The sequence below is a fragment of the Myxocyprinus asiaticus genome, chromosome 3, assembly GCF_019703515.2.
Source record: "Myxocyprinus asiaticus isolate MX2 ecotype Aquarium Trade chromosome 3, UBuf_Myxa_2, whole genome shotgun sequence".
Taxonomy (NCBI): Eukaryota; Metazoa; Chordata; class Actinopteri; order Cypriniformes; family Catostomidae; genus Myxocyprinus; species Myxocyprinus asiaticus.
The window spans coordinates 36,978,613-36,992,823 of NC_059346.1; the positions used below are offsets into that span (position 1 = coordinate 36,978,613).

At 37.5% G+C, this 14,211-nt stretch overlaps 1 protein-coding gene across 1 annotated transcript; it reads left to right on the plus strand.

Annotated features, from left to right (window-relative positions):
* Positions 1-1,291: 1,291 nt before the first annotated feature.
* Positions 1,292-10,355, plus strand: shpk (sedoheptulokinase). The gene is made up of 8 exons (XM_051675170.1): positions 1,292-2,024; positions 2,192-2,333; positions 3,320-3,503; positions 3,672-3,824; positions 3,989-4,164; positions 6,926-7,126; positions 7,973-9,924; positions 10,216-10,355. The coding sequence occupies exons 1-7, from the start codon at positions 1,857-1,859 to the stop codon at positions 8,365-8,367; spliced, it is 1,419 nt and encodes a 472-aa protein (XP_051531130.1). The 5' UTR covers positions 1,292-1,856; the 3' UTR covers positions 8,368-9,924; positions 10,216-10,355.
* Positions 10,356-14,211: the final 3,856 nt, after the last annotated feature.

The window sequence follows — 14,211 nt, forward strand, 5'->3', positions numbered from 1 at the left end:
CAACCAAAAATGAAAGTTCTCTAATCATTTACTCACCCTCATGCCATTCCAGATGTGTATGACTGTCTTCCTTCTGCTGAACACAAATTAAGTTTTTTAGAAGTATATTTCAGTGCTGTGGGTCTTTTCAATGCAAGTGAATGGTGGCCAGCACTTTGAAGGCCCATAAATCACATAAAGGAAGCATAAAAGTAATCCATTAGAATCTATGTCTTCTGAAGTGATGCAATCCTTTTTTACTATAAATCTCCACTTTCCCTTTCAGAAAGTGAAAGTGGAGATTTATACTAAAAATGGACTTAAATATTGATCTGTTTCTCACCCACACATATCATATAGCTTCTGAAGACATAGATTTAACCACTCATATGGATTACTTTTATGCAGCTTTTATGTGATTTTTGGAGCTTCAAAGTGCTGGCCACCATTCACTTGCATTGAAAAGACCTACAGCGCTGAAATATTCTTCTAAAAATCCTCATTTGTGTTCAGCAAAAGAAAGAAAATCATACACATCTGGGATGGCATGAGGGTGAGTAAATGAAAGAACTTTCATTTTAAGAATCAGAATCAGAATCAGAATGAGCTTTAATGCCAAGTTGTTGTTTTTTTTTTTTTTTTGGTGATAGGAGAAACAAGCAAGTGCACACAGAACATTACAATGAGACACAGAATATAAAACAAGGTAAGAGTATAAATAGACATACAAAAAAATAGAACATATAACATAGAATGGTGTATGTACATGTGCAAGTGGTAATATATGTGCAAGGTAGGGGTATGTACTGTTATTGAATTAAATATGAGTGAATTTACATATGTACATGACATTTATACATTATTGCACTATGGGAGTCCTGAAGGCAGTTCAATTGTTTACGTGGAAAATGGCCTGAGAGTAAAAACTGTTCTTGTCCCTGGTTGTTCTAGCACTGAGTGCTCTGTAGCACCGGCCAGAGGGAAACAGTTCAAAGAGGGAGTGGTTAGGGTTTGTGGGGTCCAGAGTGATTCTACCTGCAAGTTTCCACACTCTGAAGACATAAAGGTCTTGGAGGGTCGGCAGGGGCACCAATAATCCTCTCAGCAGTCTTGACTGTCCATTGTAGTTTCCTTCTGTCTGATTTGGTGGCTGAACCAAACCAGACAGTTACAGATGTGCACAGCACAGAGGGGGTCCGCACCAGACAGCCAGCTGTTCAACCTCCCGTCTGTATGCAGACTCGTCACCGTCACGGGTGAGGCCAATGACCGTGGTGTCATCCGCAAACTTCAGGAGCTTGACAGAGGGGCTCTTTGCATTGCAGTCATTTTTGGGTGAACTACCCCTTTAAAGACATTAAGGCACGATTTTTTATAACGCTGTTAACTTAGGACATCAAGACATTCAGGCATGCCCTTCTGTTTTGAAACGAGTTGTGTTGTGCTATAAAAAATAAAAATGACTTGAAAAATACAACACAAATCGTTTATTATAAGCGGACTTGGCAACATTGCTCATGGGATATCAAGGCACGAAAAAGTCGTCTCCATGATCAACTTGTTCTTAATTTCATGTAAGAAAATATATCACAACGCTAGAGAGGGTTTATGCACATATTACAGTCTATAATTCGGAGAAACCTTTCGGTTTTAAAATATTTGTTGATTTCGTTCACCTCCCACCCTCTCTACGGGATCCGCGAAGGGTCAAACTCACCAGTTCGGACTCTGGACACACTGAAACTCAACAGAGATATTAGTTAAGCGAATATTTTGCATTAGTTAAACTGTTTATTACAGGTGCAGCCAAATGGCATAGACTGTACGTGTTTTCCTCCGACTGCACAATAAGTTGTGATTTGTGTAGTACAAGATCTATGGAGCACATGGCGACATCACTCAGTCCTTCTGCTGGGTTTGTTCTGGGCTTGGATCTGGGCACCACATCGGTGAAAGTCGTGCTGCTGGATGCGCAATCAAAGAAGGTGTCAGACAGCACGAGTTTCCCTACAAACTCTGATATCGGCTGCACCACCGACAAACATGTACGTAACAGATTGTTAATTACAGCGGCGTTAATGAAATCCAGAGTCAGACAACAGAACTGAAATAGAGCAACCCAACTCAGTTGAATTACATTTAACCTTATGACACAACCCATCTTATACAAGTTTACACACTTATTGAATCGCACTGTTATTGTTTTCAATAGGCTAAAGAGCAGGATCCTGCTCTAATAATCGCCGCTCTGGACCGCTGCATGGATGCTTTACCTAAAAACAAGCTGCAGAAAGTCAGATCTGTTGGAGTATGTGGACAAATGCATGGCATTGTGTTGTGGAAATCTAAAACAGGTTAACATTTATTCAAAATAAACTGCACGTTTAATAGCTTTTACATTGTTGTGAGACCCTCTATTAACTGTACTCATATAGGGGAGAGTGGAGTAAGATTAAATTAGACAGCGGTAAAATGAAGATAACTACCTTTGTTTCAAGGTGTCTGCTGTCAACTGATATAATAAAAATGAGTCTGTGACAAATGCCACAAACATATGGCCTTTTAAAAGAGTGTGATCCATTGGGTCAACTTGCCTCAGTTTATGGGTAAGTTGCTCCTGGTTAGTGGGTAAGATGAGCCATTTGGTGGTAACTTGACCAATTGAATTTTTTCAGTGAAACACAGAATAAACTCACTCTTTTAGGTCTTCTTCTTTTAACTTAAGAAATTATAAACAGAACCGTTATTGGAACAAATTTGTTTGTTATAACCATATAGCTGGATGAAAATCATTGGTGGGAAAAAAAAAAATCACTCCCTTGGGTCCTTTTTTAATTGCAAACATTATAAACAGAGTGATTGGTTATTAGAACAAATTTGTTTCTGTACAAAACAGTGGCTCAACTTTCCCCAGACTGTTTGGTGTATTTTGCCTCATAGTGACGATATTGGAAATACTGGCTAATATTGTGCTACTCAAATCATGTTTTTCTACACTAGATATATTACATGCATGATATGTAATATTGTACCTGAATAAATTTGCTTTGGTACAACAATCAGTAAACTTCAAATATAAAACATTTTCTTTGGCCAGCAAAAAAAACCTTTTTGCAAAAACATATGTACCTCTTTTCCATGTGTTTCTCCTCTTCACAGCCAAATAGAAATTATGGATACTTCCTGCTTACAAGGTCACATGACAAAAAATATAGCCCTAGATACACAGGGTCCCACAGTCTCATCTTACCCCACTCTCCCCAATAGAATATTTAAAAAGCATTCAAACATCAGCAAATAGGATGGTAAAAGTATTTATATTGCCATCTTTTTCCATTAGACTGTGAATGGCAAAGTAAAGATGAAGTTACCAGATTCATTCCCAAAGATGTCAGTCAGCTGATCACCTGGCAGGATGGGCGCTGCAGCACTGCCTTCCTTTCTTCCCTGCCTAAAGCAGACTCGCACCTGAGTGTAGCCACTGGCTTTGGTTGCGCCACCATCTTCTGGTTTATGAAACACAGGTAGAAACACAGTCAAAGACTTCCTACAACATTTTCTCAAGAAGAGAAATTGGGGTGGCTTCACCATGTTCCAATCACTGTTCACAGCACTGTAATTATAGTTGAAGACAGTAATCTATCATGCATTAATATTTTGATTATCCTGACTTTGATATTTCCTTGACTCAGACTGGAGTTCCTGTCAGATTTCAGTGTGGCAGGCACCATACAAGACTATGTGGTTTCCATGTTATGTGGCCTTGATAATTGTGTCATGACTGGGCAAAATGCTGCTAGCTGGGGCTACTTCAACACAACTACCAACCAGTGGAACACGCAAATGTGAGTGGAGTGAGATATTGTACTTGTTTTACTCCTGACATAGCAGCTAACCTTCTTTGGGGAACATTGATGTTTAAAATGACCACAAAAATACACATATCTGTGTAGAATTGTACTCTGCCACCTTCTGGGTCTGAATTAGGCTATGTTTCTATTCTTTTCAGTCTGAAGGATGCTGGTTTCCCTGTGCATCTCTTGCCTGTAGTGGTGGAGTCAGGAGCTGTCGCTGGTCACACTTTTTCGGAGTGGTATGGCATACCTGTTCACACACCTGTTGGCGCAGCACTGGGAGACTTCCAGTGTAGTGTATACTCCTGCAAGACTAACAAAGGAGATGCAGGTACAATATGGCTTAGATGCTTGCTGTAAAGTTATGGACATTTCATTTATTTGACACTTTTGTCTGTTGGTTGTTCAATGGTATAAATATTGACTATTGACAGTGCAACATAAACCATACAAATTGGTTTTTGAAGTAAGGGCCTGGTCCTCTTGCATGATATTGCTTGCATAATTTATTTATTTTTTTAAATAAATTATCATTCAGAATTATTTGTGTAATTTTGTATTAGTCCATAGGCGCTTTCTCACTATCGGTGTGTAAGTAGCATTTCTACTTCAGCACGGTTCGGTATGATTACAATCCATTCTGGGCCGGAGTCTAGCTAGCCATACTCGAGACAGAGAACCGTGCTGGTTGAACGCCTTTAGTGATGTGGCGTCTCACGATTGGCCATTTGCTCAGTCAGTCCAGTCTTATCCTGATTTCGCAGCATCACAATGGAAAAAGAAACCTTAACAGTGCCAACATGCCCGGATCAGTACAGAACGGTAACAGTACGGCCTGACGGTGCAAAATCACCTTATGTTTTTAAATGATAGTTTCTTATTGTCAGCCTATTATTACAAACAGCAATCAATCATTGATATATACTTATCTTCAGGACATATTATGTGTTTACTAGTATAACCTCCAGGTGGAGATGTTATAAAACTGCAAAGAGCACATTTAGAAATGGCAGATCCTGTACTCAGATTTCACCGACCTCTGTCAAGGGCATATGAGACAGTATCTATTTAAGGGTTGTAGTAAATCAGATATTTCTGTGCCACAGCTCTGAGAGAAAGACAAGCTTTGAGAAAACTACAAATTATTTGGAATTGTTAAAGTTAACTAACCTCCTGAGATCCGAGCGTGACTGCTGTGTGCATTTTTTTTATTTCCCTTTTTTGATTTGTAACAAGTAGCACCTAATAAACATGCAAAAAAAAAAAAAAAAAATTTCTAGAGCAAATAGATTTCATAAACATTGATGGAAGCTTATGTGGGATTAATTTATGTGGGGGACAGTGGGACTAAGTTGTGAAATGTTTTAATAATAACAAGCAATAGAAAGTCAGATTTTTTTTTCTCCCCAATTTGGAATTCCCAATGGGATCTAAGTCCTCATGGTGTCGTAGTGACTCACCTCAATCTGGGTGGCGGAGGACGAATCTCAGTAGCCTTGAGACTGTCAATCTGCACATCTTATCACGTGGCTTGTTGAGCGCATTACCATGGAGACATAGCATGTGTGGAGGCTTCACGCCATTCCCCACAGCATCCATGCAAATCTCACCACACTCCCTACCGAGGGCAAGAACCACATTATAGTGACCATGAGGAGGTTACCCCATGTGACTCTACCCTCCCTAGCAACTGGGCCAATTTGCTTGCTTAGGAGATCTGGCTGGAGTCACTCAGCACGCCCGGATTCGAACTCACGACTCCAGGGGTGATAGTCAGCGTCTTTACTCGCTGAGCTACATAGGCCCCCTAGAAAGATTTTTAAATCAAATTGTTTATTGTTTCCAGGGGTGTTGGTTATTCATGTTTTTTAGACGTTACAGACATTACATCAGAAATTAGCATAATTAAATCTGATTCACGGTAATGGCCAGCATCATCCAATCACTGCCAACCATATTAAAATAAAATTATACATTATAAATTCTGAAACAAACTGCTGATTACTATTGTCTCATGTCTGCCAAACATGTTGAGCGGTCCAAACATCATCTGCAGCCTGAAACGGAACTTTTGGTTTGATTTTAGGAGAGAATATACTTAGCTGCATAGGAAAGCTATAGGATGCTCCCTTGCTTCCTGTTTAGTGAGTGACTTAACCTCCAGTGTGCTGTCTGTCTGCACTGGTCTCAGAAAAGTTCAAAATGCACCTTATTTTCATCCTAACTCCATATAAAGCCACTGAAAGCAAAATTTTTCAGCTTTTAGATTAACCTATTGATTTTCAATGTGATAATGCACGGTAAATATAGGATTTCTTAGGAAAAAATGCACTGAAGTACATATTAGTGTACATTGTGTTTAGCAGCATGCCATTTCGCGATAAACTGGTCAGATTTTTTAAATGGCATTTCGAATGAAACTAGAGACTTACACTAGGTTTCAATGTAAAAACGTAATTAGGTTTCTTACCAGATGTAGTTTTGTTGCCGTTTCTCCCAAACACAAAATCGCCACATGACTCCGTATGTTGAAAGTTTAACCATTTACTGACAGCCCAGAGTCTTCTGAACTGAGATCAGTCAGTTTAAATGAATTTAAATTATGCTTTGCGTATAACAAAGCCAAAATTCTGTGTCCACGCATGTGTATGCCGGGTCACACAAGGTTAATTAGGAAAATCTAAAAGCTCTACCACCTCAGCTTAAATAAATATGCAATCTTTCTTTCTCAGAGCTGGTCAAATTATAGTAGCGGGGAGGAAATTCGTTTAAGCTATTTGAGTGCTCATTAAAAATGAATGAACCAGTCTTGTTTTCCTCAAATGCAAACTTGTTGCCTCAAAGTTCATTGCAATTAATTGCAAGCTGCTTGGATGCACAGAAAGATTTCTTGATCTCCTATTAACATGTTTTTCAAAAACTAAAATAACTTTGCACAAAGTTGTCTATACCAGTTGAACTAACTTGTATGTATATGCACTTCAGGGCATCATGCTTTATTCAGATAAGTGTTGTGTACTGTATAATTCTTATTTAGACACAAGGTACATACATGCAAAAAATAACGAGGAATTGTTATGTTAAATCACTAGTGCTGAATATGAGCACTTCAGCGCAGCTGACGTTCACCATGCCTGCAGAGTTCTCCCCTCCGAGTTCTCCAGACCCCCTGTCCCCCATTGCATATTTCCCATACTTCCACGGCTCCTATCTAGCAGTGGCGGCATCGCTTAATGGAGGAAATGTAATGGCAACCTTTGTCAGAATGCTGGGCTCATGGATGAAAGATTTCGGTAAATCAATTTTAATTATTTGTTAATTAATTGATAATTACTTTTAAATTATTTTATTTAAAATCCAATGAGACCTTTTTACATTAAAGGTTCACCATTTACATAGAATTTTAAATAAAAACAACACAAAAAATCTGAGGTTAAAGGAATAGTTCACCCAAAAATGAAAATTCTCTCATTATTCACTTACCCTGATGCCATCCCAGATGTGTATGACTGTCTTTCTTCAGCAGAACACAAATAAAGGTTTTTAGAAGACAATAGAGCTCTGTCAGGTCCTTATAACGGAAGTACACGGGTGTCAGCACTTTGACGGACCACAAGTCACATTTAGGCATCAAAAAAGTAATCCATGTGACTCCAGTCGATCAATGAATGTATTCTGAAGTGAATCGATAGTCACGGCTACAAATTGATGTCACGGCTGAACAGCTCTATTAAAACGTTTTTAACTTTAAGCGGCTCTGACGCTATTTGAAATGGCCGAACTCTCGTGTAACATTCGTTCTTCTATTGTAAATAAGTGCTGCTTCCGTATTCTCGCGTGAACTCGCCGATGTGCTTGCATCGCTCTTCGTGTCAGCTGCTGGCAGGAAACACTTTTTAAAAGTTAATAACGTTTTAATTATCGATTTAGTTTTTACACAAACGTGATACACATCTGGGATGGCATTGGGGTATTTTTGGGGGAACTATTCCTTTAAGCTCTCTTTAGAAGAATATTGTCGTTCTCCCCCCGCCCCATAGATGTTTTTCAGTTTAGTCTTCTTGTTGCATGTTTTTGCAGAGAATTGGTTCTCAGGTTTATGCTTATCCTTTTAATTTATTAATGATGTATTCTCACAGGATTAGAAGTGAGTGAGTCTAGAATCTACTCGCAGTTGGTGCAGTCTGCCCTGATTCAGCCTAACACTGACCTAAGTGTGACCCCAACACTACTAGGAGAGCGGCATGACCCCACCACCCTCGCCAATGTCTCCCATATCTCGCCCTCTAACCTCTCTCTGGGTCACATGACCCGGGCTGTGTGCAGGGGCATTATTGAGAACATGGCTGTTATGATGCCCCCTCAAAGCCTACAGGCTGCAGGGGTGACAAGAATTATTGGCAGTGGCAGTGCTCTCTCATGTAACACAGTTCTGCAACAGGAAGTGGAGAGGGTATTTCCTTTTCCTGTAGTCTATGGAAAAGAAGTGGACTCAGCAGTGGGAGTTGCTATGGTGTTTCATGATCAAACATAGGAAGATACAAAACCCAGGATCAGCCATATCACATGTTATAGTGTGTTCATCTCAGAGACATTTACAAGCTGCTGTACTGCTCAACTGTATACATTTTGTATTGTATGAAAGTGAGAGTTGGTATTGAAGTGCACTTAATTAAAAAATGTTTTACTTCTAATTCTGTATAACTGTCAAACATTATGAAATGATTAATTTTTATTATATCAATAAAGTCTTAATTTACCTTATTGGTTAATTTTGTATCAATCTGTTTTCCACCCATTTATTCACTTATTAGTGGATTTTTAATTTGTCAAATTATTTTTTAATTGGTCGATTTATGGGCCACAAACTAGCCAACCATTTGAACGATCACTGTTGTTTGCAATCACTGTAAATACTAATGGTTATCTCATATTGAAAAAAAAATTATAATAGTTTACTCAACTTAAGCTTAAGTTTTTAAGATACCGTCGCTCTTAAAAACAAGTGGTTCTAATTAAACAGTAATTGAAATGTTATATTTTGGAATCATAACTCAAATATATACATTCTTTAAACTTTGGCTCCAAGTACAGCAAACTCAAAATTATCAAGTTGTGATCAAAATTGTGGCCTTGTGGAATACCCATAAGCCCTTGCACTTGAATGAATTATGTATGTTTGGTCAAATCAAGGGAACTCATGTAGAAATATATTAATTTTTATTTAATATAGTTTTCATTCTTATGACATTGTTGTTGATGTTTTGTATTTGTTTGTTTCTTTGTAGATGGTTGATAGTTGTGATTTGTGTGAAGTCACCATGAAGGTGATCAGTGTTACCTCTGGTGAACTTGGAGCATGTTAAATTTAAGCCATTCTTCTTTACTCAATTGTACTTTAAAAACGTGCAGATTTATGTGCACTAAGAAGTACTGAGGAGAATCTAATGTGCCATATGTGTAACCTAGATTCCAGTCATAATATCCCTTATACCGTATAAGACGTTCAGTTTACTTGAGCCAAATAAGTACGTGTACTTAAAAAAAGCATCAATCTAAGTAAGGTCAACTAATTAGATTTGACAGTGATTAAAGAATTCTATTAAATTGAGCTTTGACATATCAAAATATTTTGTTTACAATATTCTGTGGCATTTCAAATTGTAATAAACAACTAGACTTTGATGCATCATATTTCCATGTACTGCATCTTGCTCTTGTTGTAACAGACTTCTCTGCCTCAGCCTCAGCTGTTCAGGTCTTTTAGACTCATGAAATTTCATAATGAGGGAAACAACAAAAAAGAGGTGCAGGCCAGCTTCACATCAAAGGGGCAAATCCTTTACCAAATCTGCCCACAAACACGTTTACATGAAAAGTCAAAACATTCATTTCACGTATGCATCTAAACCACCATGTGCATATGTATTTCTGTCCTACCATTTTACTCTGCCACAGTAATCCGGTTTCATTCAGGAAACCATTTTGTAAGCTATGCAGAATTGCTTAGAACCATCTTGACTAGTGCAGATCGAGTGTTGGGTGTGTCAAATGATCCTCTTAACAAAATCCATGCAAGATGCTCAGTGAGGTATTTATGTGATAATATGCATTACTGAACATGTTTTGGACTGAAAGTGTTTGGATTGTTATAAATTTAAAAGAGAAAAAAGTAAAGCATTTTAAAGAGAGCATTTTGATGACGTGTGATATTTAAATGTGATATTGTTTGGTTTATAAGTAAAACTGGGCGATTATGAACAAGGCACTAAAGGGCATGAGCATAGCAAGAAATAACAGCAGACTGAAAAATCAATACAGCCCGCCTTTCTGTAAGACACTCAACCACTTCAAAACATCTTGCCTTCACTTCCTCTCTTAGACAGAGAGAGAGCTATCACTCTCATCAACATTGTGTTCAAGGCAACATACTTCTATCATGCTCCTTAATGTATACAACACAAAGGAGCACCAATAAAACTGGATGCATCATCTAACAGAAACTAGAAAGCAGAAATTAATTGGTGAGTACAGATGTTTAATGTTTTATTCTCGTATTTTAATGGCTTACTGTAATATAAAACATTTAAAATTCTGATTTTTCTAATGAAATGCATCATAACATAACTTTACATGTTTTTTTTTTCTTCTTTTCTTGGGCAATAAAGTGAAAAAATACTTTCAGTTAATTTTTATTTCTTGAATGCCTTTGAGAAAGTTAATAAATATTTCCGCAGATCAGTTTTATCGTCTGAACTGTGTTTTGCTCTGCCCAAAACAAGCTGTATCAGTGCATCTCATACTGAAATAAGCACCAGTGATGTGATCCAAAGACAGTGGAGCCTAATGCACTCTATTTAATGTACTGATTCTGCTATAATACAATGCAATCTGAACCTATTTACAAATAAGCTGTAAAAAAAAACAACCCAAAAAAACATTATGAGTCTCCAATGCAATACAATAAGGCATCTTACCAGACTTACAATTCCATGTATTTGATCAGGGCTTTACTGATGAGACTAATGTGGACCATTCCCTGGATGGGGTCATATAGCATGAAACAACATAAAGTAATATTAATAATTGGGTTGGCAAAAATCTATTAGAGAAAGCAACAATCTGCAGTGCCTTGCGTACAGAACATGCTTAATTTGTTCCTGGTTCAAACATACCTCTTGCATTCTTGACACCTTTGCTTTTAACATTATATGCATATTAAATGTTAATTATTGTTCTGACACATCTAAAAAGATTTAATTGTCAAAAAGATAAACAAAGGTCTTTTATTTGGATATATAAATAGTGTTTGTGCTAAATGCGGAATCAAGATTGGATGCTCTTATCATGACTACATATTACATGTAATGATACCTCCATAATTATTTTGGATGTTTGTAGGATGAGTCCTTTTTTAATGTGGAAGCAACATGCAAATATGCTCAAGGTGTATATATATATATATATAAAACATTGCAACTATTTTTGCATTGCATTCGGTACCATGACTTCCTGTCACAGACAGTTTCCATCTGAATCATTTGTGGCCTCTTCCTCTTTTTCTAGCGCTTAAAACGAAAAGACACAATAAAATGATCCATTAAAAAGGCCACTTTCTCACAATGTTGCTGTTATTACAATGTTTTTTTGTTTGTTTTTTAAACTAAGTGTAATATTATTAGTCATGAAAGAAAGAAAAAAGTGAAACAGTGTCAAAGCCCAATTCATGATGTTATCACAATGCTGGTATTATAATGTAACATTATCTTATATAAGCAATATTTGTGATCTGACCATCTTTATATTAATTAGTTCAAGTAAAAAGCAACCTTTTAGATACAAAACCATCTTTATGAGAGGTGCATGGCAAAATGTCACCAGATAGATCACATGTGTGCCCAGGGGCCCTTATTTTTAAATGGACCATTAGTAGCTTGTTTCTTCTTTTCCTATAAACTCTAAAATCTAAATGCCCGCACATAAAACACCAGTCACAGATTGTGTTGGCTGTTGACTATATGCAACATGATCACACAAAGACACTGTAATGCAGTAATTCTTTGGTGTCCATTTCCACTTGTTGCCCCTCTTTCTTTAGAGAATGTAATGGTATGTGAACCCATTTACAGAGAGGATACGTTGTAATGTTCTAAAACTGAGAATATCAAATGCATTAGAACACTCCATTTGGTCATACATACACTTACATGTAATTGTTCTGGGAAAGTTTTCATTGATGGGAAAGTCATGGTCCATTTCCTGGATGGGATCCTATAGCATGTAAAAGCATGAAGAGATATCAATAATTCAGTAAGCAAAGGTCTATTAGAAGCGGCCACCAAACCACACCAAAAGATATGTTCACTTTCACACGGATTGAATGTGCTTAATTTGTTCCTTATCAACCCTTTCTTATTAATGTGTTCCTATATTTTGTGTGTTTGAACATTTCTGCTTTTACCTCGACTTATAAATTAATACACATTTCTATTTTGACAAAGAATGGACTTTGCATGTCTGAAAGATAAACATGGATCCATTAGAATGATTAAATAGGCCTAAAGTACCTACAAGGTTAGATGTTGAGGTTAAATGCTCTTATAATCATGACTTCATATAATAGAACCTCCATAAATATTTTGGCAGTTTTTTTTCAGTATCCTTGTTTTATGTGGCAATGAGATACACATATACTTGATCCATACGACTGTAGTACTAGTTCTCCATTTCATTTGATACTGTGACTTCCTGTCACAGGAGTTTCCATTTGGATCATTTGTAACCTCTTCCTCTTTCACTGGTTCTTAAAACTATAGTAAAAGACACAATGAGATAGTGTATTATTTCTAGCAAATAGCTCTTACTCTCAAAAATCAGACAAAATTGGACTAAAATGGCACATTTCACACTTTCTATATAAAGGATACACTTTGCACATTTTTAAAGCATTAGAGGCACAAATGTCAATTTTTTTTTTATTTTTTTATTTTTTTAGTTCACCCAAAAATGAAAATACCCTCATGCCATCCCAGATGTGTATGACTTTCTTTCTTTTGCTGAACACAAATGAAGATTTTTAGAAGAATATCTCAGCTCTGTAGGTCCAAACAATGCAAGTGAATGGTGGCCAGAACTCCAAAAGTTCCAAAAAGGAGATAAAGTCAGCATAAAACTAATCTATAAGACTCCAGTGATTTAATCAATGTCTTCTGAAGGGATCCATTTGGTTTAGGGTGAAAACAGACCAAAATATATCTCCTTTTTCACTTTACATTTTGTCATTGTAGTCTCAATGCACAATAATGATTTCAAACTCGATTACACTTCCTAGTGCTTGATGCATGCAGAGGTCTGTAATTCCTGGAGAGTGTAATCCATTAGTATTGCCATTAAACACTATGGCAGTTGCTCGACTGACGCATTTCCTACCGGAAGTACATGACCTGAATTCTGCCCTCACTACACATGGCCATTTAGGTCCTAGCAATGCTGATTGGCTGATGGCACATCAGGAACTAACAAAGTCCCAAGCCTTTCACTATTGAATATCCTGGTGGTGTATGAGCTTCGATGATAAAGGCAGCAGACAGGGAAAAATCTAAATCTATTTCACACTTTTAAGAGCCCTCAGTATACACGGCTACTTTTTGAACAGACATCAATAGAAAAACATCTACAGCAATTAGTTAGAGCATACCCTGGATGGAACATGTGTGCCACACAAACCCAGGAGAATCCAAATATTACTAACGATTCTAACAACACTAGTCACAAATCTTGTGGACTTTTAACCTAATACCAGAGAAAGCAATGCCTCTTCAGACAGTTATAATTTCCAGTGTTTTTTTTTTTTTCAGTGGACCCTTTGCACAGTCTGTGATGACACGTTTTCACGCAGACTGATCTTACAGTCAAATCGGAAACAGTAGTTTTTTTTCTTTAGCTAAAATCCGTCTGTGCTCACCGAAATTCGAAACACTGTCCCCAGTGGCCAAAGTGGTAAGTGTTGTCAGGCGTATGCACATTTCAGCTCCATTTTCCAGGTGTGATGTCCTCATTTGCATTGTCTTCAGCTGTACAGGTTGATGCAGTGAAGAGGAATGCATATTTTAGAACTGTACCCCTACCCCAAACCTTAACATCAGTGGAGTATAAAATGAAATGTTAAGAGGGGAAAATGCAACTTCCAAATCACTGATTATGCAAATGTGATTACTTCCTGGTTTTAATGTTGGATCTGAACCCAGGTCTCCCACACTGCTGACGCAACATGCTTCCAGTTGCACCACAAGGGAAGGTGAACACACTGGAGTCAGTACAATGTGGCCGATCCTAGGGTACTGAAACTCTTGGAAACAACATGCCAACTTCACGTGTG

Coding starts and splice junctions, on each gene's coding strand:
- shpk (XM_051675170.1), top strand. CDS start 1,857: ATGGAGCACATGGCGACATCACTCAGTCCTTCTGCTGGGTTTGTTCTG. Junction 2,334..3,319: donor GTTGTGGAAATCTAAAACAG/GTTAACATTTAT, acceptor TTTTTCCATTAG/ACTGTGAATGGCAAAGTAAA. Junction 4,165..6,925: donor GACTAACAAAGGAGATGCAG/GTACAATATGGC, acceptor TTAAATCACTAG/TGCTGAATATGAGCACTTCA.